This window comes from Xylaria bambusicola (assembly GCF_022495145.1).
Source record: "Xylaria bambusicola strain CBS 139988 unplaced genomic scaffold F5B22scaffold_10, whole genome shotgun sequence".
In the NCBI taxonomy this organism is placed as follows: Eukaryota; Fungi; Ascomycota; class Sordariomycetes; order Xylariales; family Xylariaceae; genus Xylaria; species Xylaria bambusicola.
In genome coordinates, this window is record NW_025953563.1 from 412,429 (window position 1) to 440,136 (window position 27,708).

Sequence of the window (27,708 nt, forward strand, 5' to 3'; positions counted from 1 at the left end):
CAAGTTTTGAGATGATATTCCCATCTGGTGTACTGTGTAGAACACTGGCCTATCTAAGCCGGCACACCTCGTCGCTAGTTATCAAGAGGTTGTGTGTAGGTTTGTTATATGCAGACCCAATGATTGACGTCAAACCTCAAGACTCTTTGAGCCCTCTTTGGTTTCTGTCGGCCCGTCGAATTCTCGCAATCAATTTGAGCCTGTTTGTTCGTCCTCGTAGCCCTTCCAGGTCTTTATCGTACATGCCAATGGGTATGTTCGCCAACGCCTTCTTAATGCTTTATACATAATGTAATCAATATACTCATCTCTTCCCTCGACCAGACATTGATCGTAAGAGATAACGACCTGACCCCAATCTGCGGTGATCTGGTGGCGGACACATTCACCTCCGGAACTAATACTTCAGGGAGGGTTTTATTGGGGTAGTGCTTCGCGTGGAAGAGCAGGCGGTGTACGTGGTTCCGTATTGCGGTACTTTGGTTCCATGATCCCAAGCTACAAGGCAACATGTCAACATCCACTCCATGAAGCCGCCAAGCGTATCATCTCTTACCATGGACAGTAATCGCCAGACAGTATCCGACGGCTGGGCGCCTACACCAATCCAATACCGTGCCCTTATAGCATCCAACTTGATGTCCTTATGCAATCGTCCAGAATCATCGTAGGGATCTGCCTTAGGAATGGGGTCATATGTGCCGATGACCTCCAGAGGCCGACTATTTCGCGCTGTCCTGTAATTTCAGGGGAAAGGGTCAGTTTGTTGTCGCGTAAGGATGCCGAGGCGGTGGACCGTACCTCGCATGGGCAACGACTATGTTGTAGAAGGGAGAGTTCCTGCGGCCGAAGCGCGCCAACCTGATTTTGACGACCATGACGGCTGTAGCGACAGACAGTGAACGATCGGGATTGACTGTTACGGCGGCCCGGAGCAGTAAACTTCTTTCCGTGGTGATACCTATGTCCCGGTCTTGGGCCCTCCGTCGTGGACCCCCGTCAGCCGCAATTTGCAATCGATAAGCGCTGCGGAGCCGGGGGTGGGTTGATCCGCTGCAGCCAATCAGCACTTGCAGTGCCCAGCGTCCCCCAGCAATGACATAATGCACACTTCAGCGCACGCTTCAGTGCACACTTCAGGCCAGCAAAAGCCAATCACAGAGCGCCCGGAGCAAGTTCCGTTTCCAATGTTGTTGATGTCAGTGGTCGTGCCTACCTAGCTACCACTTACTTATACCGACCCAGGTGCCCCTAACACCCTCTGCACTTTCGCCCCTCCAAACGTGCCTCAACATAGTCCCCAACGTAATCCCCAACATAATCCCCCTACCTACCTTCATCACACATAGCCATTGATCATCTCGGTGCCGTGGATCGTTTCCAATTGCGCCGACAATGGCCTTCAAGGTGAGTTTGCCGGGAGCACCCTGCCGAGACTTGGCTTCCCGACTTACACATACATGCCCGCAGACACTTTCAGCTAAAGCTGCTGCGGCCCTAGACCAGGAACTCATGAGCACCGGTGCTTTCTCCATTGACCAGCTCATGGAGCTTGCTGGACTGTCGGTCTCGCAGGTCGGTATGTGCTTGCAACTCGTGGCACTGTAACGCTTGATCGGTCCGAGGTCGTTGTTTACATAGTCTTCATAGTTCATCATGTGCACCCACCCAGCAAAGGCAACAGAATACTTGTTGCTTGTGGCCCTGGGAACAATGGTAGGGACTCGTGGCCCATGCCGTCCATACAATGCGGGATGACCATCGACTAACTAACCAACCCAGGCGGCGACGGCTTGGTAGCTGCCCGTCATCTTCGCCATTAGTACGTGATGCTAAGATCCAACGGCCCCTTTGGTTTTCGCAACTCTGATCAAAGCGTGCGCCGCAATCCGTGGTGGCATGAAGGATCTGATCAAGTGCCAGACGGCTTTGACATGGCCCGTCACATTCAATTGACTGACTCCAAGGCTGGCAGTGGATACCAACCCTCAGTCTACTATCCAAAGCGCAGTAAAAATGACCTTTACCAGGTACGTAGGATTCTCGGTCGTATTTCTTGAGGGCTCGATAGTCTCTTGGATATTGAGCTCGTTGTGGAAGTCTATTATACTATCACAGGCTATGCTCTGCCATTTTACTCTAGTCCGCCATGAGGCTCAATCCCCTCTATTTTCTCTTGTTCTTCTGACCATTTTCATCGTTTACGTGTCTCATTTCACGCTTTCTTCATAATCTCTCCAGCTAGATTGAACGCCACGCTAAGATTAGCTTAGCGACTGGCGAAGCAATTAGAAGATCTTGAAGTCGCATTCGTGGATGACTTCATTTCGGCTATGAAATCAACAGATCATGTCGTCGATGCCGTTTTTGGTAAGGGCGTCGTGTTTGTCTAATCATGGTGTCGTAAATGCTCATCCATACAAGGCTTCAGCTTTTCCGGTGAGGTTCGCGAGCCTTTCCCCGCAGTCATCCAAGCGCTTGAAGAAACAAAACTCCCAGTAACCTCCATTGATGCGCCATCTTCCTGGGATATCGAGAATGGCCCTCCACAAGCCGGCTTAGGAAGTAAATTTAGCCCTACATACCTGGTCAGCCTTACAGCTCCTAAGCCTCTGGCTCAACACTTCAAAGGTCGGCATTTTATTGGGGGGCGGTGCGTATTCTCACTATCAAGTCCCTGTGATGGTCATAGCTGATAACGGAACCAACAGCTTTGTCACTCCAGCCATTGCAAAGAAGTATGAATTCGAGGTTCCGAGCTACCAAGGAATAGACCAATTTGCCGAAGTGGGTGGTGGGAGCGTTCGAAAATTATAAATGCTTTCAGATTTGGCGGAATTATTATCCCTTCCCGCAAGCTCAGCTGACATTACAGCCTCCTGTGCGGCTATAAGGGCAGACTGGACTCGGACAACGGCCCTCCTGCATGTCTTCATCTTCCTGGGTGATACCCACGGGGCAGCGCAGCAAGGGCGGGTGAAAGTGCCGACAGAACTCGATGAAAACGAGATATTCTTTCCCACAGACAGGGCACTCCGAGACGTGCTCAGTGCACATTAAAACCGTAGAATGAGCGTCGCAACTACAAGGCCGTTTGGTGTAGCGAAGAGCCCTATCGTCGCGGCGAGTATGGAAGCGTGGTGAATTGGCGTAACATCCGTCAATCTATGGCTAAAACCTGACAGGATACGTCCTTCGTACATGGGCAGACTCTTGGAGATATCATAGGACAAGTACTATCGCGCATATTCCAAACGATCGCCACCGAAGACCAACACGCGCATCCGATGTGACGAGTGATGACGAGCAACTGACTGTGGCAACCGACGCACATTCACAAATGACAACCTGCAGTCAGGGCGCAAATCAAACGGCGCAAACAACCTCCCTCATTGTCAAGACGACCAAACAAGCGACATTCAGTGATCCTTCATCAATACTACATTTTTTTATATATCTTGTGTAATCGCAAAGCATGTACTAAGTAGGTAGTGAGGCCGGAGCAAAAGCTCCTGCATGTAGTTGATAGGCTGCAGCAGCTCCCCATTTTAGCTGCTACTGCTTTCGTCCCTGGGTGCCTGGGTACTGTCTGGGGCCGTCGAGGCCGTCTCGTTACGCTGCTTCTGGATCGCCTCTCCCCGCCGATCCTCTATCCTGCGTCGAACCCTTCAAATCGGTCCAATGTCTCCATACGCGAGCACCTCAACAGTAGGCGAACGAGCCAGCGCTGTCAGTCTGCAGAAACGCCCAACACTCCGGTAAATGCGGGTCACGCGGAAGAAGTCCTCATCAGACCCTCGTCAATGAATACGATTTACAGGCACATTAGGCAGTGCTAGCGCATCCGGCTTAGCGTCCGACTATTACTTGCATGCTCACCTACAGAGACTAATTTGCCAAAACACCATAACAGCCCTGCATCTCAGTCTGTATATCTCGGATGATCTACATACTTATTGTATTCCTGTATAATATTTCATTTAGTGCTCTGCACCGATCGCTTTGGTTCAAGTCTGCTTGTTTGTTCAGAACCGCGATAGAAACGTCGATTAGGATCACCGGGTCTGACCGGTGTAATTCTACTCTGATAAAGTGTCAGATCTAGGGTTCCCATCCCCGCCGTTGATAGATCCGGTTATCTCTGATTGGCTTGGGGTTCTGAGCCCCGAACGTCAACAAAACAATTAAGGGCTTCTTGCGTCTTCGTCCAGTCAGTATGAGCCAAGTTCTACACATGAACATCATTCATACCAGCATGTTGTTTTCACTCCATCTCTGGTTCTACGATTTCTAGAAGGTACTGGTAACAGCGCGACCCCGCCTTCGGTCTTGGCGTAAACTCGAGGTTACACGACGAACCGGAGAGCTGATGGTAAGGCTGCAAATCTAATCACGATAGTGGCCGAGATAGGTCGATCAGTGAACCCACATTGGCAGTTGCGTGGCGAGTGCGCACCCAGTAGCCAGTCGCGGAAAGACTCGATTGGAAGCTCAAGAGTACACCGAGGGCGTTCGCGTGACACTGTTATCATGAGCCATTCCATTCCTCATGAGCAACAGCTTGCTTGAGCATCCGAGCGCGCCACTTCCTGGTCGCACTCAGCCACGCTAACATGGATACTGCAGGTTCGGTGTGGTCGCGTACAACTGCCGAGTCAAAAGGCAAGTGGAGAAGGACAAATTTTTATTGTAGCAAACACATGTACTCTCGTTGATGATTGAGGGATTGCTTTGCTTGCAGAGACTTAGTTCGCCGTCCCCCGACTCGGTGTTGAGCCGACGATTTATTGGCCACAATGGGGCCGAACCGCCAGGGCGGGACTGTGTTGTGGCGCGTTACCTAGTCGGTAGGTGACGAATGCACCGGGTGGCAACCGAGCTAGTATGACAGCTTACGTCGCAAACTAACTGTAAGACTGACGATACTTTTCCCTTGTCCGGGCAAACATGGTTTGGAGTTGGCCAGCCTCAAACCCTCGTACATCACCCAGTTATATTTACAAGCCACAAGTTGATTGGCACGTCGGTAACGGCCAGATCGTATTAGGTATGTGCACCTGAGCATTGTGGAGGGTTGTGCCGCATGTGCCGCATTTGCCACACCATCCTCTTCTTATATCCCTGCAACAAGATTTGATTGGCTGCCAACATTCCACTTCATTTACTCCATTTGGCACCAATGTGGCGTTTGGCGAGCCCACTCGATATCCCTGTGGCGTTTTTCGACGACATTCGAGTCAACTTTAGTTACATCCTAATAATTCAGCGCAAAACATGTGAAGTTGATTCCGCTACGTTACAAACCGAGTACGGTACTTACAAACGAGAGGCCGCCGACGGAAGCATCTCAACGTCATACGGCTCAACATGTGAACTGGACAGCGCCTGGACGAACGCAAGATCTGCTCCAATAGCAATGATAGTCCTGGTTTCCTGTGGGCCAGACTCGCTGCTTTCTTTAGATTTATTCCTGCAACTCATAAATCCCGAGAAACAACACCGGGCATATTACCAATCAAGCAATTGCGGCATGATTTATCCTACGCGTCCGAATGGGGCCAAATCAGTTACTGGGAGAAGATAGAATGACGATATCAAATGAGACGAGAGACTGAGCTAACACAACCCGATTCGAAGGGATAGCAATAAGGGATTGTCTTGTCTGACTTGCCCTACTGCTCTCCGTTTTGGCATGTTGGAGCTTCAGTGGTGTCCTGTGCCTATTTCAACAGTCTGCTTTAATTGGCCCTCTCATCACACCAGACATTTGTCGTATAACCGATCATGTGATAATATAATCTCTCACCGCATCCTATCGGAACAACTCAATTTTAGACATCATCTCTCTCATTTGACTATCATGTAAAAAGCCGTCGAAAGAAATCCGACAACCAATGGGCGCAACAACCATCAGTCCTTCATCTGTCAAGGAGCGTGATACTGTACATCTCGCAGGGTGCCCGTTCTCAAGTGACTTCTGGTACTATGTCGGAAATTTCACTACTTCCCCGAGACCCATCGAGCAATTTGATTTGCTCCTCGACTCTCGCTGTCGCCGAACAGGGTTGTGTGAGCGTTTCACAGTACTACTTTGGTGGCCGCTCACTACAATTGCGGTTTCCTAGATCGCGTTTGCTATCTGCGACCGGTTCTACATTAATGCCCGCTTAGGGCCGACTCAGAGACTCCAGCGTGGCAAATTCTGAACCCCCGCTCGAACTTCAAACATTTTACTATGTGAACGGAAAGGTATCACGTTAACCCCTCAGCAAAAAGGGGCTTTTTCTAACGCTGGCTGAGTAACATGGGCCCCTTCTAGAGTTACGCTGCCTCGCTGCCCAAGTCGTTCAAGGTTATTAGCATTACATCTTCCAGATCGCTCTGAAATCGAACGTATTTCTATAATATTCGAGGTTTTGGGGCTCCAAGCATACTTTTAACGATTAACCTCTGTCATCTGCAGCGTTGGAGGTCTGACAGAGTTATCTCCTAGTTAAAAAGCTCTCGTTTTTTCCAGCCTGAGCAATCGCAAATAACGAGAAATAGTTATGTGTGTACGTATTCGCCACGTTCTTGATTTCTTCGGCATCCCCTAACTCTTGTCTTCTCGGGTTAGACATTTCAGACTGCGCCGGGGCCCTAGCCGGAGAAAACTCCGTGATAGAATTTAGTACATTTTCGGCTTTATTTACGCGCCAGTCTTCATGTGCACATGGCCTTTGAATTAGCGAGTCGGTAGATGCCGAGTCTCCACATAAAAAACGGGGATGGAATTTCTTATATCGGTAAGCATTGAGTTTTCAACAAACTGTTGGAGTTAACCATAAATCGTCTCATCTCGAGAGTACTAGGCTTACTATCAAAGTCTTTCTTTGAAAGTGGTTCTTTAGTGTTTGCAGCCTGTATATCCACTTCCCCATGGTCATACTTACCCAGGTAGCTTTCAGCGGAGTAACTGCTCCGGGCGTGAGATTAGGTATACCTAGTACATTAGATCCACATTAGCATCGATCGATGTGAGTTGTTCCATTTCTTCTTCTCCTGGATTTTGGCTTGGAATACAGTATTTCATTTAGCGGAGATATTACTTACTTGAGCTGTTCAAGCGAAGTATTGCATTGCTACCTACCCACTAAACAGCTTGTTCAGTTTACGATATGCGCCGCAGTGAAGCCTGAGAGGCTTCATTGGCGCAGTGTTAGATATTTGATTTAAAGTAATTATTCATTGCGTCTTGGGATAAGAGTTATATTCTTCGGTTATTTCGAGCACTGAATCAATCGCCTCTTTACTGTTGTATTCGTCCTTTCATTGGGATAAGCAGGCCTGTAATTTCATGGCTGTGGTACGATAAACGGAGTATGCATGTACGAACTTTTGATATTTTGCGGTCACGATGAATCATACGCTGCCAAGTGTTGACTTTATGTGGCCAACTCGGACAAGGCTGGGGTTCTAGGTTCGTACTTAGAAGTTTCATTGACGGAAGACAGGTAGCAAGACTGCCCAACTAGTGAGAGATGGATAATTTCTTAGGGACAGTTTCGATCTTGTTGACAAGATGTTCAGTTCGCCGGCCTTCAGGGCATATCGGGTTGAATAGACCTTCGTATCGCGAAGGTTCTGCTCATGTTCAACAGCAGTGCGCTGCGCGTTTAGGATCGCCAGATGATCATATAGTATTTTAAACTGTATGTTTAATGTATTGCCTCGAAGAGAGATCTCAAATTTCTCTAGATATAATCGCATAATCAAGATAGATTATACCACGCAACCCGTCACCATTCTAAGACTCCAGACCAAGAGTCTCGCTGTACATAACCCTAGCTTAGCCACGAAGGCTCGTAAATCTTTGCGCTAACAACGAATGTCACGCAGCAACCCCCATTGTAGCAGTTGGAAAGTGGATGGGGTAGATCTAAAAGGAGAAAATCAAATGAAGTAGAAACTGCGGGAGGAATAGATCGCGACGCTCACTGCCGCCCCTGGCTACCTATCCAAGGTATTAATGGAGAGTGTTAAAATGATGCATGGCGATAAAGGGGGCTGATCACTCGTATATGAGTGTTTCCACCTCTTGACTTCCGTCCTAGTATCCCGATATAAACAGTCACGTCTGTGCAATTGCGACTCACACCTTGGGAGCTATTGATTAGTCATCATAACGAACCAACCAGGTGTTATGTCTGTATTATTATCTAAACTGTTTAGGAGTCTACTGTAATTATGGCAAGGCACGGAAATTTGCATAGAGGAGTAGATCACTGCCATAAGTTCATTGAAATGGAACGTGAATTCCTTTCTGTCTTGTTTTTGGACTTTTTATTTTTTATTTTTGGGGTAATGACTGGTTAGGGCCTATGAGTACTTCCTGTCGACAACAGACTCGATTTCCTTTCTGTGTCGCTCCACCGCTTTTCTTGATGTTCATCCCTTTAAAAGACAACGTTGATATCCTGAGCCACTCTAACAATCTGGGGTAGCTATCATTTCCCATTCATTCATTCATTCATTTCCTCCATCCATTCAATCATTCCACATGACTCTGTGACATATTTCCCTTTTTAAAAAAAGAAGAAAAAAGATCTAGCGTAGATAAACGCGAAAACAAAATGAATATCGATTCCATGATACACAAGGTATCCCAATCCCCAAGCCAAAGATCGGCATATTATCCTATGTTCCTCAACCGAACTCAAAGATTGAAATCGAAAACGTCGTGATCCGAATCACGATTGTCCGTCGTTATGAATTCTCGAGTACTGATTTCGATTATGACGAGGGATTCCGCTTGCGCGCATTCTTTAAATGACTGGCAGAGTACCCGAGAGACGGCCAATCCGTCTCGTCGATAGCGCTGCTCTCGGATTTGGGCTTCGCGCTTGGAAGGCTCGCCGGGCGCCCCGGTTGCGCGAATAACACTTGACTCCAGGTGCGCTGTACGGGGGCCCTTGTAGCTCTTGTTGTCGTTGTTGACACGGGCGCTGTTGGCGTAGACTGCGAGGTCTGAGCTGTCTCTGTGGGCTGTGTCGGTGTCTCCGGGAGGGTAGGATTGGGATTCTGGGTCGGCTGACTTGCTGGTACAGGCGAGGCTGCGGCGCTGCCTTTCTTGGCCTCGGCAGAAATTTCAAGAGCTTCTAATTCCTGAGCTAAAATTAATGTGTGCTCGCAGACCCAATTGGGCCGCCCTAGACAACTCTTACATTGCCTAGGTGTGTCATCCAGATCTGCGAGGGATTGAGGTGCGGACCTGCTGCCTTTCCTATAGGCAGGATACGCGTCCTCTGGATTCGGGAATATGAGCTGAGGGCTGTCGACAGGTGAAGCTCCAGCTTCTGTCGTGGTGTGTTCATCCTCATGACTGGAAGAGCTTTCGATAGCGTCGGCGGGAGGGCGAATATAATACGCAGCTTCATTAGAACGGCGCAGTTGTTCCAAGTTCTCGCGAAGTCGCTCTTCTCTTGACTTTGATCCGTTGTTGGTAGCATTCTCCAAGCCAGTACCTGCAGGGATGCAGGGCGGTCTCCAGTTCACATCCGGACTGTGTCCGTTATGCTGAGGAACGCCGGCGCTTTTGCTGCGCATATGCCTCGGGAGCATCTGGCCGTGGCTGTCATAAAACGAGGGAAATTGAGCTACACATTGCTGTTGGTGATTCGGGCCTGAATATTGCGCCGACGGGTTTGCGAGTTCTTGTAAACGGCGCAGGGCTGGAGGGGCCTGAGAAGGCCAAGGGAAAGCGTGAAATTGAGGATAGGGATATTCGGGGCAGTTGTGATACACCATATGCGAGGGTGATCTTTTTTGTTGACACCGCCAACATTCATGATCTACACGAAACTTGAATGGTGTTCCTTTTGGACAATGTGAAAGTGGTGGGTGAAAGTGCTCGCATCGTTCAGTGAACACCGGTCGCCCGAAGTAGCACCCCGGGCAAATGTCGTAAATAATTACGCACATCTTGGGCGTAAGACTGTTGGAGAGTGGAAATTCGAAGAGCTGTTTCCTTGGAGAGTTGCAGACAGCGTGAATAGGCTGTAAGTCGAAGCGCAACTTCTGCAGTGTAAATTGCGAGTTCGCGAAGTGTTATGTCTGATGTTGAAGGCAGGCGCAAAAAGATGAGGTAGTGAAGAGGAAGTAGCTTGTGTGAAATGGATTGTGGAGGAGGAAGAAATGCGACTGGAGCCAGCAACAACAGGAAAAGAAGTAAAGGCTAACTGGAAAGTAAAGTAAACATCTCGTTGCTTGGGGGAATGCAGTTCATACGCGACCATGAACCTTGATAAGCCTGCTCTCCCAGATTCGCATTGAAGCTTTGTGTGTGGTGGTTCAACTTTAATTCACAGTACCGCAGCACCGATGTGGTTGCTTCCACCATTACCTGAGCACCCCCAGCGCAAACTTTGGAGTTACTTGCCACTCGCCTACTTGAGCTATTGTAAACCGTCATCCCGCTGGCCACACATATGTAACGCGATGGATTGGAGAGCGAAGCTGGTATGAAGAATGATAACGTTGAAGTACCGGGGGCTTCCTGTCCCCTGTGGTCTGAAAAGGGGGGAGCATTTCACAGTGCGAATGTCGACCCGCACTTGTACATACCCTATTATGAACTGTGTACATAAATAAGTACCTGGGTGTCTGCATGTGTAGGTATCGAACAAGTGCCAACACTGCATGCAAAGTATCTAGCTGGCATCTACTCTCTAGGTACTTATGGCAATATGTTGCCGAGCAACTGTTGGTACTATTTTCAAGTGAAAAAAAAAAACCCCCCGTAAACAATTAGATAAACTTTTACTACGCATTCATGACCTCTTAAATAACTGACTAGGTATGGATAAACTATTATTCTATATGGCCAAAATTATTTAAATGTTGGGCTAAATATTAATCACTAGAGTGATAGTCAGCTCACTGTGGCTGAAAAAAACCATATCAAGCACCTCTGAACAGATATGAGAAACACGGTGCACATTCAAAGCAAATCTTCAAAGAAGACATCAAGCTGGCCGCATCTTCAACCTAAGGACCCCTTCTTCATGCCTCAGATACATATTGTTCTCGTCGTCTGTCTTGTAAGCAATTTCCTCTGCAGTCACAGTGTCGAGATTAATAGCAATAACACCTCGCGTCTTAAGCTGTTCAATGTCTCCAGATGAAAGCCATTCCGCTGTACAGGAGAGCTGTTTACAGGAGGAGCCTTCACCCTGTATTTGATGATTGCGTTTGCCGGCATACTCGAACTGGAGCTTCAAAGGACCTGATTTGTACACTGATGAGATTTCGCCTCGTGCTACACTGTACGTCCTGGCTTGCTGTTGGGTCGCGCTCTCAGGAGGGGCTGATGATGCCGTTGAAGTATTCCGTGCGAAGCCCGTGGATGGCTCGGCGTCTGGGGATACGGGGGATGCGCTACGACGAGGCGATGGTTCGTTAGGAGTTTTTGTCTCGGTGGATGTTGTCGCTGAAGAGCCCTGCGTAGCGATCGGAGACTCCTGAGGTATTGGGCTCGTGTCTGCTGATGCTGTGCAGACATCGACCGGAGAGCCCGAAGATATAGACACGACTGCCGCGAGCACTATGGGAGAAGTGTTTTCGTTACCTGCGAGAGTTTCGAGTTCTGCATCATCAATTGATGATCTCTCCTCCGAAGGGGCTTTAGATTTTTCTACCACAGTCACTAGCACAGACTGTTTGGGGGAATCGTGCAGGGAGACGGTTTCGAGTTGTTTTGTCTTCTTGCCTCCGGTGACATTGTTTGAAAGTAGGCGGCCCTTTGGTTGTATCGGTAAAGATAGCCAAGTTACTACACTTAACTCGCTCTCTATGGGTTCAGGGTAATTGGTTTGCTTTTTCCTTGCATGCAAAGTTTTTAGACTTTCTGCTATCTTGTTTTCAAGACGTTGATTAAATCTTGCTGCGATATCACTGCACCACTCGCTTTGAATAATATTAGGTAGCCGCCATCCTGGGTATAGTCTTCCGTGAGACCGTGGGGTATGTATTTTGCCATGCATAAGTATGAAATCGTTACAGAGCCAACATGCACTCTTGCTTGAGCAGATTACTCGGGGTAAGGGCTTTCCTTGTAATGTGGTTTCGCAGTAATAGAGAAGCTGGATTTCAGCATGCACTTTCGAGTTCTTCGAGATGTCTTTGAACTTATCATCAAACTGGCCATTTGCTTCCACTCTTGATAGTTGGAGCAGTTTACAGATTTGATTAACATCTTTCAGCCTGCCCTTCAGGTTCTGAACTCTAGATATTGTAGATTGGATGCTTGCGCGGTAGTTGCTGTCGGTTGTGGGACGTTTGAATGCCTCAGTTGGTAATTCAACTATAACAATCTGCATTTGTCGCACTTGGGAACTTTTGCGTGCTAGCCGACGTAGAATTCTAGCAGCTTCGCGATATCTTGAAACTTTCCGGATCATGTTCGACAGATAGAACCGTACTTGCAAGTTTGGTTCACGACGAAAGGCTGCTTCCAGTATAGCCTCAAATTCTTCGGTTTGTCTAAGGGAGTTTATAGCATCAACCAGGTTTTCCAATTCTTGATCAGTCGAGTGTTTCGTCCAGGAACTAGCAAGTCTCAGGACTTGTCTTGCCCGCTCCAAGAAAAGCTTCTCATTCTTAGATGGGCTATTGTGGAGGTAATCCACTACTGGCTTGAGACCGCCCGCAATGGTCGTTCCCTCCTTGCTTTTCTGACGACCTTTCTTCTTCCTTTGAAAACGAAGCCGGTCAAGGATGCGACTCTTGCAGAGTTGGATGATTTCGGTGAATACTTTCTGTTCAGTGTCTCGAGAAAGATCTAGAAGAGTATATCAGCATAATAAGAATTAAGACATGATAACAACGACATAAGTGGGCAGGAACCCTACCATTGGCGTGCTTGAGAATAGCTGCGATTCGGTCGAACCCCCTTTTTACATCCGACGCATACTGTTTCCATCCTTCAGCAAGCCCTCCTTTCCTATTCACGGCAAGTAGAACCTTCAAGAACTTTTCATTCCGTGTGCTGTGTATGCACACTGCAGGAATATGGTCCGGATCATTTTCTATACATGACAGGAAAGCAAGAGTGCTGGCTAATCGACGCTCGTCCTCAAAAGGGATAGAATACCCGGCTTCCCTGGATTGGATACTTGTCACCGAGTTCGAGGATGGTTGAGCTGGGACGTAGTGAAGTAGATGTAGGGCCGCTATGCTTTCCGTACATTTGGTAGCAATATGTGGTTTGGCTTTAGGTGGCATCTTGCTTTCAGCGGTAAAGGGGATTTGACCGAAGTTCTAACACAAACGCATATTGTACAATTATCAGTCATCGATGGACGAGGGAGTCGTCGAGCCTTGCGGGGTTGATGCCACCACTTGAGATCGCGGGTACATGCAGTCTCACTGCATCTGAGTACGACCTCAACTTATGTAATATTGCGTATAGAGATGGCTATAATAGGACAAATCACATGATGTAGCGAAGAAACGATAAAGAGATGCCTCCGAAGCTTTGTGTGCGCTATATCGATGGTGAGTCATGCTCAACGGCATGTTTCTGATACCCGCGCGGCTTGGATTTCCCCTCACTATTATCAACAATATGTGGTTGCAGTGCGGCACAACCAACCAATCGCAATACATGGGATGCAACGCCATGTTTTACCGCGCGAAAGCAGCGTTCTTTTACGTGAAAGGAGACATCTCTCATGCTAGATTTTGGGGCCTTCTCTGCAACAAATATTTATCGGTACTGTGCTCTCATATTGATTGATCTAAAGAGTGAGTTCATTGTTTTTCTATGCATGAATTACTGGGACGCAAAATTGACTGACATAACATTACAGTCCTTTTAACTGAGCGGGAGATTATCAATGGTTTAGAGAGGTAATTGAGTCTTATATTGCAATTGGCCTAAGGCATGAGTAGACTGAGTAGAGGCCCGCGATCGGAGACGGTATGACCGATGCTAGAGTCCTATAATGGATGCAAAGAGAGATTTTTATAGATTAATGAAGCTATTTTTACCTTGATTTAAAAGGAACCTTTATAAATTATTAATTATACTTATAATATGGAGGTCGAGGTCTAAAATACCCATCACCGTACTTAGAGCAATCTGAGGAGAGCAATCAGGGAGGTTGAATGTGGTACATGTAAGTCTCAGAACAGGGCGTGTTATCTCCCTCCCTTACTTATATTTAAAGTATAGGGTAAGCAAAAACCCTGCCTCACGACCACCCCCCGTCACGACCAGGGCCCTAGGTACCCTAAAATGCGCTTTGATTCCCAACTACCTAATTAAATATTACTTAATAATATAACTGCGTTTAAGTTTTATAATAACTTTTTATCTTTATTTTATTTAAAATTAATTCCTTTTTATTATTATATCTTTTAATTTTAAAAATTATTATATTATAGCTATTATTTATATAATTTAATTTAAAACCTTAATTTAAATAATAATATATATTTAAAATATTAATAAATTATACCTATATTATTAGCTTTAAGGTATTCCTATTAAAAAATAAACCTATATTAATCTTTAAGCTTTATTAACCTATTATAAATATTAATTAATAAATTAAATAATAGGATAAGTTAAATTAAACTTTATACCTTTATTTTTTAAATTTAAATTTATAGCTAAATATATATTAATTATTTTAAATAATAATAAAAGCTTTAAAAAAAAGTAATATATATATTTTTTAATTTAAAATAATAAAGTTAAATTAATTAAATTATAATTTATTAATTATATATATATTAATAATATAATAATAATTAATATTAACCTGTTATAGGTAGGTTAAATCTTAAAGGTTAGGTATAATGTTATAAATCTCTTTAGTTTTATAATAGGTATTTAATAAAATTAAAGCTTAAAAAAGGGAAGAATCTCCTTTAAAGCATATATAAAAAGGGTACGTAATATATATAAAGTATATATATTCCAAAGGCCTTAAAATATTATAATATAATAATTATTCCTTTCTTTTTAATTAGGTTATCCTTAATTTAATATATAATTAATCTATTAATTAAGTATAAAATAAAAAGTCCAATTATATAAGTATATAATATAAAGTATTATAATAAATATATTAATATAGTTTATTTATATAAAACTTTATTATAATAAAGGTATATAGGTATTAAGCTTATATTTATATTATAAATTATATATGCTATATATTACCTTTATAATAAAATTTATATATATATTCCTATTAATTATTTATTAACTTTTTTTCTTCTTTTTTTCTTTTTTCTTTAATTATTATTAATTTTAAAAATTAATCTTAGCTAAAAACTATTATATTATCTCCGTCTTTACCTCGTTTCCCTTTCTTTTTTTATTATATTTGTATTATTATTATTATCGTTTAAATTATACCTCCTAAGGGTAAAAAGGGAAAGGGTAAAGCTTTAGCCCTGAAAAGCGATTGTATTACCTGTAGCGGTAAGGGTAAAGCGCTACCATTATTACCGCCATCCGAGCATGATGAGGATGCGAACGAGGAACGTACCGACGACGAAACGCCTATGCCGCTACTGCCAGCACCACCAGTACCGCCACCAAGCGGCGACGATAACGACGATAATAACGGAAAGGGCGGTTTGGGCCAGGATTACGGCGGATCCGCTGGCCCTCCGCCCAATAATTATTCGAACTATAGGGGTAATTCGGATGTTAAGGGCAAAAACCCCCAAAAGAAATATAAATAATCCGTAAAGATAAAGAATTAATATTATAATAAATATATTAACCTTATAGCTATATTACCTATATTAATATATTATAGTTATATTAGGCATATTAAATATATATATTAATTTAACTTTAATTTTCCGTTTAAACTTAATTATTTATTTAATAAATTTAGCTCCATTAATTATTATAAATATATTAAAGTATATTAAATATATAAGCCTATTAATATTTTTATATTTATATTATATATAAATTATTATTTATTTAAATTTAACTTCCGTTTATAATAACTTTTAAAATTATTTACTTTATTAAACTTTTTAAATAAAGTTAATAAACATTTATATTTAAAATAATTATTAATAATATATAAGCTATTAATAATAATGGAATAGAATTTTAATCCGGCCTATTTAAATTTTATATTAATATTATAGCTATTTAATATTACTTTATTAAATTATATTTATACCTTCTTTTAATTTATTAAAATTATTTTAATATAATTAATAATTAAATTAATAAAAAGGTATAAAGTTATTTTATACCTATTTTAAACTTATTATATATTATAATAATATTATATTTATATTTAAATAAAAGCATTTGTTTAATTATAATTATATTATTATTAAATAATAATTTATTACTTATAATATAATTATATTTATCCTAATTAACGTTATAAATAATTTTACTTTATATTTTTTTTATATATATTTTTAATTTAAATAAAATATAGCTTAACGTTAAAGCTACTTTTAAGTAATTTTTATATATATATATTTATAGGATCTTAATTTAACTATATAGTATACCTTTATTTTATTATTTATAGTAAAAGTAAAAACTTTTATAATTAAATAATATAATAATACTTAATAGAGCAATATTTATAATTAAATAAAGCTTTATAATATTATTAATTTTAATAATTATTAAATTTGATTTTATTTTATATATAGTTTAATAATAAAATGTAATAGTTTTTTAATTTTAAAGGTAAAGGTTTAATTCTTTTTATATTAAAATAATTAGTTTTTATTTTTTTATAATTAATTTAGGATTTTTAAAATCCTATTAAGCTTATTTTATATTTTATATTAATAATATTAAATATAGTTTTAATTTATACCTAATTTATTATTTTTAATTTTCTTCTTTTATTTTTAACTTTAATGTTTTTTAAAATTTTTAATTACCTTTAATATTAAAATATTAAATTATAATACCTATTAATTATATTTAAAAGGCTAGCCTTTTTATTTAACCTTATAGTATTAATCGTTATTATATATTATTTTACCTATTATATTTTTAACCTTTTATTTTTTTAAATTATTTTTAAGGTTTAATATAGGTAAACTATATTTATATTTAATAATTTAAAGCTTAATTAATTAAATTGGAAAAATAGGGTAAAGATAAACGTATTATAATAAAAGATTAATATAATATATTTATAAATTAACTTTACCTATAATTTTAAAAGGTCCTATATATTTAAGTATTAACTTTTTATAATAAAACCTTATATTTTTTATTAATAATATAATTAAGTTTTTAACCTTAAACGTTATTAATTTATATTTATTATTATAATGTTCCGTATATTATTTTAATATAATTTATTATTGCTTTATTATTTTATTTTTAATTATTTTTAACTTATTAAATTATTCTTATATAGTTAGGATTCCCTTTAATATAAAGTTATCCTTAATAAATAATTTAAATTTAAAAATATAGCTATATAAAGCTTTAAAAGGTAACTTTCCAATTATTAAATTAATTATTAAATTTATAGCAAAAAAAACTTATAAAAAAAGTTAAAGCTAATTAATTTATTCTTTATTAATAAAATATTATAAATAACCTTTAATTATTTAATTTATTTATTCCGTTTAATTATTAATTTTAAGGTAAAATATAATTAAAAGGTATCGTTTTATTTTAAAGTAATAATAAAGGTTAAACTAAAATTAACTTATAAAAATAGTACCTTTGTTTAAAATTATACCCTATAAACTATTATATAAATATTTAATTTTATTATAAAAAAGGATAGCTAGTTTTATTAAAGTAATAATAATATTAATTAAAAATAGGTATATAAATTTAATAAATCTATTAATAATAATTAATATAAAATTAATTAGTTTTCCTTTATAAAAGGTTTTAAACAAACCTATAATAAAGTTTATAAAAAGTTCCTATATAGGTTAATTAAGAATTAATAAAGTATTTAATTTACTATATTCTTAATAGTATTTTACCTTTATCCTAAAGTAGATTATATAGGATTTTATATATTTTTAAATATTATTTTATATATCTTTTTAAAAGAATTTATAATGTAAAAGTTTTAAAGTATAAATTTAATTAAAATAATTAATAATAGGTTAATTATAATATAATTTAATAAATTAAAAATAGAAGAACTTTTTAAAGGAAATATAAACCTTTTTTTTATAGTAAATTAGGTTTTTTTTTATTAATTATTAAGGGTCCGTAGCCTTTCTAGCTTTAAGTTAACGTAAAATTGCCTAATATTTAAGATCTTTCCATTAAACCTTTAAAATTAAGTTACCTAAATCTTTAAATAGCTCTAGGTTTTTACTTTTTTTAATACTTATAGCTATTCGCGTTTGTTTATATGTGATTACCTATATGAGAATAGTTCGTTTAATAGGTATACGTATAATATATAACTTATTAGCTAATACTTTAAGGTATGGATTAAGGACTTTAAATTGCTATATTATAGTAATTTTCCTTTTTAATATAGGAAGAATATTTATATTAATAGGCGAAATAGCTATAAAATTAAGGCGGCGTAAGGGTAAATTAGCCTTGTTTTTTTTACCTGCCCTATATTTAATAATAAAGTTAAAAGGAGTTAAATATATATATTAATAAGCTTATTTCCTATTTAACTTTAAAGTTTTTATAAATATTTAAAGATTATTATAATTAATTAATATTTTAATTAATAAATAACTTCTTTAAAGGTAATACTATTAATATTTAAAGCAATTTACTATTATAAGCATTTTTTAATTAGAAATATTATATTGCATTTCCTATTTAAAAAACTTACGGGAATAAAATGTAATTAGTTTAAATATACCTTAATTATCCTATTAAAATAGGTTACCTATAAACGCTACTTTAAAGGAATTAGTCTTTAATAATATTTACTTTTTAAAGTTAAAATATATAAGGAAAATAACCTCCTTAAATATAGCTTAAAGATCTTTAAATACTTTTACTATAGTTATATTTAATAAAATTTAACCCTTTTTTATTTTAAATGTACCTTTCTTTAAATAACGCATTAACGGTAATATAATTTAAAAAAACCTATTTATAAAGCAGCAATAAAAGTTATAAAACCCTAAAAATTATTATAATTCTTTATAGGAACTTAGGATAGGTTATTAATTAATTATATTAATCCTTAAAGGATTTATTTTAATACTTTAGCTAAAGATAATATAGTTTAAAAATTTAATCTTCTTTTAATAAAACTAATATTTAAAGGGCTTAATATAAAGGTTTACTTTTTATAATCTTTTAATAATAGCCCGGATATATTTTATATATAATTCCTTATTTATAAAAAATATAAAGATATTATTTAAATAAATAATATAAAAAATATTTAAAATATTATTAAATACCTTTTATATATAATTTTAAAAGGTAGTAGAAGCGTTTAACAGACCTATAAGTATAATTAAAAATTTATAATAGCTATAATAAATATAAAAAGTTATTTTCTATTTATTTTTCTTTTAAATATAAATATAATAATAGGCATCCTTTAAGTCAATTTTTATAAATATCTTTACTTAAAAGATTTTATCTAATAGTTTTAAAATAAAAGGTAAAGTATAGTAATTTTTATATAAAATATAATTAAGTTCCTTATAGTTTATATATAAACGTAAGCCTTTATTTTTTTTAAAAATAAAAAGGATAGGTACTTTAATTAAGCTAATTAATTTTCTAATTTTTTAACCTTTAATATCTTATTTAATTACCTTTATAGCTTTTTAAATTTATTTTATATTAAAAGGTATATAGGATAATAAGGAACTATAATATTTTCTTTAAGTTTAATAGCTAAATTGCCTCTTTTTAAATAAAGAAATATATTAACTTTATTTATATTAAAAAAATTAATAAGGTTATAAAACTCTTATAAAATATTATTAAATCCTATATAAAATATATATAATTCCAACTCTTTTAACTAAATTAATTTTAATAATTGGATAATTGTTTAATAATATGGTTTATTTTTATAAGCTTTTATAAACTAATATAAGATAAATATTTTAAAGTAATAAGCTTTAAATCTAAAGAACTAATAATTTATATCTAAATTTAATATAATTCTTTAATCCTTTAAGGTAGTTTGGAATAATAAAATAAAGCTACCTTTTAAGCAATAATTATGGTTAATAGCTATATATATACGTTTAAACTTATAAATAATACTATAATTGTTAATTAATTCGTAAGTAACTTAATAGGCCCTATATAACGGAAAACTACCGCCTGCAATATATTATAATAAAGGGGTTTAAAAAGAAGCTTTTTCCAACTTATAATAAAATGTAAAAATAAGGCTAATATAATTATATTTAATATAAAAATCTAGGTTAATATAAGTTTATAAAGGTAATTTCTTTAAGCTAAATATATAAATTATATAAGGGGTATAAAAATAATATATAATAAATATATAAAGGGATAGATTTAGCCTAATGCCTTTTATTAGCTTAAAAGATATTAAGCTTCCAGTCCATTTCCTAATTATTTATTATATTTTAAAAAATTATAGCATTTTAATAAAAGGGAAATATAAAAATAATATAGTAATTATTATTTATCTTTAGCCTTATTCTACTTTTCATTTATTTAAACTTTTTAAATGGTCCACTTTTATATTATATAGCTTATGTAATTAAAGTTCCGGTTTTATTTAGGTTAAATACAGTTTAGGGCAATATAGCCTAATTACCTATAATTAAAACAAATTACTTTTCTATAGTTTCTTTAGTTTAGTCCATTTTTATTATTACTTTATAAATAATTCGAAGGAGCTTTAAAAGGGGGTTAACTTTTTAAAATAAAGTTATTAAATTAATAGTTTTCCTAATAGTTAAAACTTTAAAAACATTAATAATAGCTATTACTATTATTTCTTTAATAACTATAACTATTATTATTACTTTAATAATTATTATTATTACTATTACTTTTATAACTATTAATATAGCTATAGTTAAAACTATTATTATAACTATTACCATTATATCCTTTATATCTATTTTTATAATTATTATTAATAGCTTAGCTATTATTTTTACTTTAGCTTATATTTATAAGTAATCTACTATTAATTTAAATATTCTTTAATTTAAACTTCTTTCTTTTATAATTAGCTTATTAATCCTTACTTATTAATTCCTAATATTATTATACTATATTAACTATTTTAATCCTAATCTTTAATAAAGGGTTATAAAAATTTATTAATTCCTTTTATAAAGGTTTATTTAGTTTTTAATAGTATAATAAAGCTCTTTTACCTGTATTTCGTTTTAAATTTTAACTCTTAATATTAATTAAATATTAGTTAAAAAGTTTTAGGTTTTAATTAATATATTATATAGCCCTTTTAAATTATATACTAATGCTAACCTATAGGAAGGATAATTAATATAGTAAAATTTTAATCTAATTTAAAAACGTATCCTAATTAAATTTTATTTACTTTTTTTTTATATATTTAAACTTTTTCTTTATAATTTAATATATATTCTTATAATCCCTATCTATTTTATTATATATATAAAGAATTTTAAAGGTATTAGTTTTAAACTTATAATTAACCTTATGGAATATAGTTTTTAATTCCTTTATTTATTCCAACTATTTTAAATAAATAAATTCTATATTAAGAAGGTTATAATTAAATTTAAAAAGCTAATTTAAATTAACTTCCTTAAAGGAATAGCATTTATAATAATATATATAATTCAAATATAATTAATATATATAACTATTCTAACTATACTTTATATTAAAGCTAAATAATAAAGGGTTATTATTATTAGGATTACCCTTTTTTTAATTCCGATAATATTATTAATTACTAGGAATTTATAAATTATTAAGGTTAAAGCAATATTCTAATTTATTTAAACTTAATGTTTTTAAGTTTTTTCCTCTTTTATTCGAATATAATTTGGAAGGGGTATAGGTTGCCTTCAAACTTTGGGCAACCTTCTTTTCTTTAAAAAGTTATTTCTTTAGCTTTACAATTTTAATTAAAAGTTAAGCATTTATTTATTATAATAATTAAGCGTTAGCTTTATTTATCGGATTAGGGTTATTAGGAAATTTTAATAATTAATTTTAAGTTTATTATTTTCCCGGAAATAAATTATACTAGCTTCGTCCTTAAACTATTATTAAAGACTTTCCTTAATCTAAATTTCCTAAAAAAGCGCTAACTTTAATTATCTATTTATACGTAAGCATATCGTAATTAATAACGTTATAAATAACCTTAAAGGGGAAGCTTTAAAATTATTATAGGTAGGTTAAATCTTAAAGGTTAAGTATAATGTTATAAGTCTTTTTAATTTTATAATAGGTATTTAATAAGATTAAAGTTTAAAAAAGGGAAAAATCTCCTTTAAAATATATATAGGAAGGGTATATAATATATATAAAGTATATATATTCCAAAAGCCTTAAAATACTATAATATAATATAACCTTTTTTTTAATTATTTTAAAACTTTAAAAATTATAAATATTCTTTTTAACTATTTTTATAATATTAATAAAATAAATATAAATTAAAGCATTAATAATAATTATTAAATAATTATTAACTTTATTTTATATTAAACTTTTAAAAAAGCTATTAAAAAAAGTAAATAAATTATTATTTTTAAAACTATTAATATTATTAATAATACTTTATTATTATTAATAATTTAAAAGGATATATAAATATAAAGTTAATAATTTTTAAATTAAAATTAAAACTTATTTAAAAATTAATACTTTAAATATTTATTTAATAAATAAATTAATAATTTTATAATATTAAAATAATTATAAAACCTTTTTATACTTTATATTTAAAGCTATTATAATAATATATAATATATATTAATATATAATAATTATAAATTATATATTAATAATAAGTTTTTTTTAAATTTACCTTTTAAATAAAATTTAACTTTTATTTTATAAACCTTATTATAATTATATATTATAATTATTAAATATTAAAATCTTTAATTTATTAAAAAAAAAGTTAAAAAATAAACTATAAAAAATATTTATAAGTTATTTAAATATAAAGCCTTTAAAAAAATATATATTAATAATATATAAAGCTATATATAAAAATATAATAAAGTTAAATATATTAAAAAAAGTATAAAAAATAGTTAGAATATATTTAAAAAATTAATAAATATTATTATTTTTAAAATATATAATATTTAAAAATAAAGATATTATAAAAGTAATAATATTAATATTTATAATTAAAGAATAACCTATTATATTTAATTTATTAAAAATAGCTTCGAAAATTATAATTAAAATACCTTTTAAAAGTTAATAATTATAGGTTAATATATAAAAATTAACTTAAACCTTCCTTTCGTTTAATAATTTATTATAAAGGCTATTTTTTATAAAGGTTAATAAGGCCTTTAATAAAAAGGTTAAAATTATTACATTTTTATAAATAAAGATTAAAATGTTAAAAGTTAAACTTTAAAAAAATATTAAGGTTAAATAAAAAATAATTAAAATAGGTTTTAATAATAATTTTATTTATATAATATATATATAAAAGGTAAAATATAAATTACGTAATTATTTAATATATATTAACGAAGCTATTAATTAATATATTTTAAAACGCGAAGATATTAATATAGAAGAGGTTATTAAGGTTAGAAATAATAGATCTAATTGAAAACACCAAAAAAAGCATCGCGAACAACGTATTCTTTGAGAAAATCGCTTCAGAAGTTGGGTAATTAGTAGGCAGGGGGGGTGGTCGTGATAGGGGGTGGTCGTGAGGCAGGGTTTTTGCTTACCGTGCGTTGACAAGTGGCACGAAGGGACACGAAGGCATTGCCCATGCAAATAAGACGGTCTTCGCACCTCTCTTACCAGCGTAGAACTGATGAATGTAACGCTCGTATACCTTAGGTAAGTAGCATTTCACTAACTTCAAATGCTAAGACCTCTTCAAGTGGCGTTACCCCTAATCAGGTGTGATTCATGCTTGGCAGTGGTATAGAGATATTTAATGAAATTGGACGTCACGGGGGTTCTCAGGCTATTAGAATGGAGCAGGTGGATACATATTATATTATACCACCCATACTCTGTATGCTCGTTGATCTCAACTACCTTTGGCAGAGGAAATTTTCACGCGGCTTTATAATCTAGCATATGGTCTCCTATTAAAATGCGTTCCTGGATGAGTCCCGGGACGCCTGGAAACATAGCAGCTTAACACAATCGGCTACCACTGTGCAAATTTCTCCTCCTCCCTGCGAGCTCATACTAGGGTACGCTCACCGATTGAAGGCAATCGTGCCATCAAGTTAGAGGGCCAACAGATATGTGGACACACCTCTGAGAGAGAGAGAGAGCAATACCTGCTATCATGGGACACGAGCAACATAGTGAACTGGACAGCCATATTTTGTTCCTGACAACTGGCCATGATATCAAACGTGGCGGTATGACGGACCACAGGCGACTTTGTGTCGAGGCAAACAAATATGTGCCACGTGATTGACTCGGCCAATTGAAAGCCGCCTTGAGTTTGACATACAAGCCATCTGTGCCTCCCTATGCTTGTCGGCCCGAGCCCTCTTAAGGGATCTCCTGATATAAATAGGTCGTGGGGGCGAAGTAATCGAGGATGTGTGCCTCACGTAGGTGGTCACCGTAACTAACTCGTCAGCACGACTACATTAGTATTGGCAATAGCACCATCAACGCCGAAACCCAAGCCTTGCGTATATGGGCAGCAATCAGACGACGAAATGCCGGTACAAATTATTCGAACCCGTTGGCTACGACAAGATACCCTTGAGACATTCTTAAAAGGTGTGTTTCCTAATCAAGTGATCAAAATTGACGTAAGTACGCTTCTTCGTTCTGGCCGCTACGTTTCAACATCAAATATGCCCCGGTCTTTTGAGGAGTGTTTTCTAATAATTATAGATGGGAGAGGATGCTTTTGTTGTAGAGCTTCCGAGAGAGCTTACACAGGTAAATTGAGATGAATCAAGTCATTGCTATCGAAAGTTTCAACTGATTTTGCGACGCATAGGACGAATGGGATACAATCAATTCGCTTCGTAAGGGTCCACGCAAGAATACGTAGTGGGATCTAGGAATATACAAGTTAGCATAAGGCTGGAAGCACGGCCGGGGCAGCAAGTATTTCAATGCGGCTGCCGCCGTCTGCAGGCGATGGATTTCATATTGGCGGTGATTATCCTGCGAGGTCGCGAGGGAGCCCCAGAAGGTGCCTTGGGTTATTACCGCCATGGCGCTGCCGAAATCTGTTTCCACGCCCTTTGTTAAGATAGGAAAGTATGCTTGCCTGCAGTAGAGACTTGGGGGCGAAAAGGAAGATGTTTATGACACTCATACTCAATTCCGGCTAGCTAATGTTCCCGAAAAGGTGTTATGGTTGTTCTCCTCATTCGTCCCTTTCTGCTTGTTTCGTGACATACTGCTTGACGTTACCCCTTCATATAACACATGAGTATGTCTAAAGGTCCTTTATAATCGAGTAGCACTCGGCCCACTTCGGAACAGGGGAGAATAATCCTAAGAAAGAAACTGTGGAAATCATTCTTAATTACGTCAAGTTTGATTCCTCATGTTGTTTCTTTTCATATTGTGATTCTTGCTCAAAGATATTACTAGTGAATCAGAATGGTGGAACACTCCTTTACCCCGTTGTGTTCACGCCCAAAATAACGTGAGATCCAGAAGCCTCCTCAACTCATGGACAAAGCAATCAGGCAACTAATCATAGTTGTCGAAGCGCTCTTGATACTTCTAGAAACCAATTACTCAGTACAGACCTGACGCGTTGAATCGATAAAAGCCGTACATAGTCCCCTTTATCAATAGGTGACAATGGTTCTAACCTAGCGTGACGATGCCTTTCTGACTGTTGCCGGGCCGAGTTGCCCCAGGCTCAAAAATGTACGGGCGGTTGCTGTGTTGCTGCCTCCTGCCCGTGCTCTCTATATCTTGCTTTGAATGTACCTCCACCATCACCACGTGTCTTCCAACCAGCTTGCCGCCTCTACGCCCGAACACTAACGACATTGCTGCTCTTCGTTAATTACCTAAAAAAAATTGGCCTTTACGCTCCAGCGAGGTCCTCGATACACCAAGTTCTACTCTAAGCTATGAATGATTATCGCATCATGAACAACGTAGCGTTCACTCATCAAGGCGCTGTCAACGCAGACCCTCCACAGGCTGAAGGATATCACCTCATCTTTCAAAGAGGACCTCGTAGAGACACGCATTTCCTCGACTATCCCATCATTAATCGAGATCCTCCAAATCCCTTCTACTCTCCTATCATCCCCAACTACAACAACACGAATGAGAACCTTCAAAACAACTTTGTTGACGACGCCAGCAACACCTCCAGTATCCACTTGGGAAGAGGAACAACTATTCAGAATGTGCCTACAACAGAGAGTTATTCACCCTTTGCCCAACCGACTCAGGTGCAGCGACGTCCATTATACGGTCAGCCTGGGCTTAATGTTGTTGCACCTCCTTATACCCCGATGCCGCGCTTTAGAGTGCCCGACAACGCTATTCCCACCCAGAATCCAGTGCAGGCCGCTATGCGTGCACAGATCCAGAGTCTAGTTTATCGTGTCTCGCCCAACTACCAGGGGGATCCAACTCTAAGTGCCAACCAGCCGGCTAACATCCCAGATGATCTCAACACGTCGGTCTGGATCACGAACCTGCCACCCAACCTCGACCACAGGATGCTTCTAGGTAGTGTCCGTAACTGCGGAAAGGTCTACGCTGCCGTCGTCAACCCACCGGAGCAAGGTCATATGACGTCCGCCAGCAAGATTGTCTTCTTCGACGTGGCTGGTGCTCAGAGCCTACTTAGACAATACCATGACGGCACATTTGTGGTCAACGGCTACATGCCACGCGTCGTCCACAACAGAATAAGAACTAGGGCGAGACCTCCCAGTCCCGTCAGCCGCGTCCTGCACATTGAGGGGCCTAGTTCCATCGTCAATCGGGAGTACCTGGCGATGCTATTTCGATCCGATGACATCATTTGGCAGGACGAAGTCGTTGTCCAGTTGGCGGGCAGTACGGACTTCACGCGGCTGGAGTGGAGATTCGGAAGCTACCGTTGCCAGGCAGAGTCAGCTCGGCACCTTATTGACCGAGTCAAGAGAGTGCAAGAAGAAGGGACATGGGAACATTTCTTATGGCAGTGCGTAACAGTCAACTTTGGTGTCGACCCATGTGCACCTCAACCAGGTAAGTGTCCTCTGCTGATATTGTTATGAAAACAAGTAGCGGGGGTAGCTGACAATATTGAGTTGTGTAACAGACGCCCATATTTGAAGGAGCAATGGCTCGTCTACTTCTGCTCTTTCAGAAACGATAGATCTCAGAGAACGGGATCTGAAGCACCTATCATGTTTCGACTAGGGATTTAGGGCTTTTCGACTCAACCTAGTGTATTATGTCCTTCTAGTCTGATGCTAGAGATTCGAGTCCATTGTCATTAAGCTGTCTTCGACGATGTTTGTCGCTATGAGATAATATTCCAGGATATTGCTGACTGGCTCTCTGTGTAACGACATATAATTCGGTATCTGCGTTGCGAAGGAGCTTGG

The 27,708-nt window shown here is 36.8% G+C and overlaps 5 protein-coding genes across 5 annotated transcripts; 2 read left to right on the forward strand and 3 right to left on the reverse strand.

Moving 5' to 3' along the window:
• Nucleotides 1–353: 353 nt before the first annotated feature.
• On the reverse strand, nt 354–1,049 carry F5B22DRAFT_36866 (ribosomal protein S16). The gene is made up of 3 exons (XM_047971140.1): nt 802–1,049; nt 557–737; nt 354–498 (listed from the first exon to the last, which is right to left on the reverse strand). The coding sequence occupies exons 1-3, from the start codon at nt 876–878 to the stop codon at nt 418–420; spliced, it is 339 nt and encodes a 112-aa protein (XP_047833079.1). The 5' UTR covers nt 879–1,049; the 3' UTR covers nt 354–417.
• Nucleotides 1,050–1,395: 346 nt separating this feature from the next.
• F5B22DRAFT_634881 (YjeF N-terminal domain-containing protein) lies at nt 1,396–2,817 on the forward strand (the record flags this gene model as incomplete). The annotated part of the gene is made up of 8 exons (XM_047977053.1): nt 1,396–1,407; nt 1,471–1,579; nt 1,651–1,716; nt 1,783–1,822; nt 1,976–2,030; nt 2,274–2,370; nt 2,425–2,653; nt 2,712–2,817. The coding sequence occupies 8 exons, from the start codon at nt 1,396–1,398 to the stop codon at nt 2,815–2,817; spliced, it is 714 nt and encodes a 237-aa protein (XP_047833080.1).
• A 5,955-nt stretch (nt 2,818–8,772) lies between these two features.
• On the reverse strand, nt 8,773–9,786 carry F5B22DRAFT_644305 (uncharacterized protein; the record flags this gene model as incomplete). The annotated part of the gene is made up of 1 exon (XM_047978406.1): nt 8,773–9,786. The coding sequence occupies one exon, from the start codon at nt 9,784–9,786 to the stop codon at nt 8,773–8,775; it is 1,014 nt and encodes a 337-aa protein (XP_047833081.1).
• A 1,016-nt stretch (nt 9,787–10,802) lies between these two features.
• F5B22DRAFT_597516 (uncharacterized protein) lies at nt 10,803–13,648 on the reverse strand. Its single transcript, XM_047974302.1, has 2 exons — nt 12,888–13,648; nt 10,803–12,817 (listed from the first exon to the last, which is right to left on the reverse strand). The coding sequence occupies exons 1-2, from the start codon at nt 13,258–13,260 to the stop codon at nt 11,004–11,006; spliced, it is 2,187 nt and encodes a 728-aa protein (XP_047833082.1). The 5' UTR covers nt 13,261–13,648; the 3' UTR covers nt 10,803–11,003.
• Nucleotides 13,649–26,244: 12,596 nt separating this feature from the next.
• F5B22DRAFT_644309 (uncharacterized protein) lies at nt 26,245–27,433 on the forward strand (the record flags this gene model as incomplete). Its single annotated transcript, XM_047978407.1, has 2 exons — nt 26,245–27,346; nt 27,420–27,433. 2 exons carry the CDS (start codon nt 26,245–26,247, stop codon nt 27,431–27,433), a joined length of 1,116 nt encoding a protein of 371 aa, XP_047833083.1.
• Nucleotides 27,434–27,708: the final 275 nt, after the last annotated feature.

What these genes read in the sequence shown, in the direction of transcription:
- F5B22DRAFT_597516 (XM_047974302.1), bottom strand. Translation starts at nt 13,260, where the DNA reads ATGCCACCTAAAGCCAAACCACATATTGCTACCAAATGTACGGAAAGC. An exon ending in TATTCTCAAGCACGCCAATG is followed by an intron (nt 12,818 to 12,887) that starts GTAGGGTTCCTG and finishes ATACTCTTCTAG; the next exon opens with ATCTTTCTCGAGACACTGAA.
- F5B22DRAFT_36866 (XM_047971140.1), bottom strand. Translation starts at nt 878, where the DNA reads ATGGTCGTCAAAATCAGGTTGGCGCGCTTCGGCCGCAGGAACTCTCCC. An exon ending in ATAGTCGTTGCCCATGCGAG is followed by an intron (nt 738 to 801) that starts GTACGGTCCACC and finishes CTGAAATTACAG; the next exon opens with GACAGCGCGAAATAGTCGGC. An exon ending in TCTGGCGATTACTGTCCATG is followed by an intron (nt 499 to 556) that starts GTAAGAGATGAT and finishes GTTGCCTTGTAG; the next exon opens with CTTGGGATCATGGAACCAAA.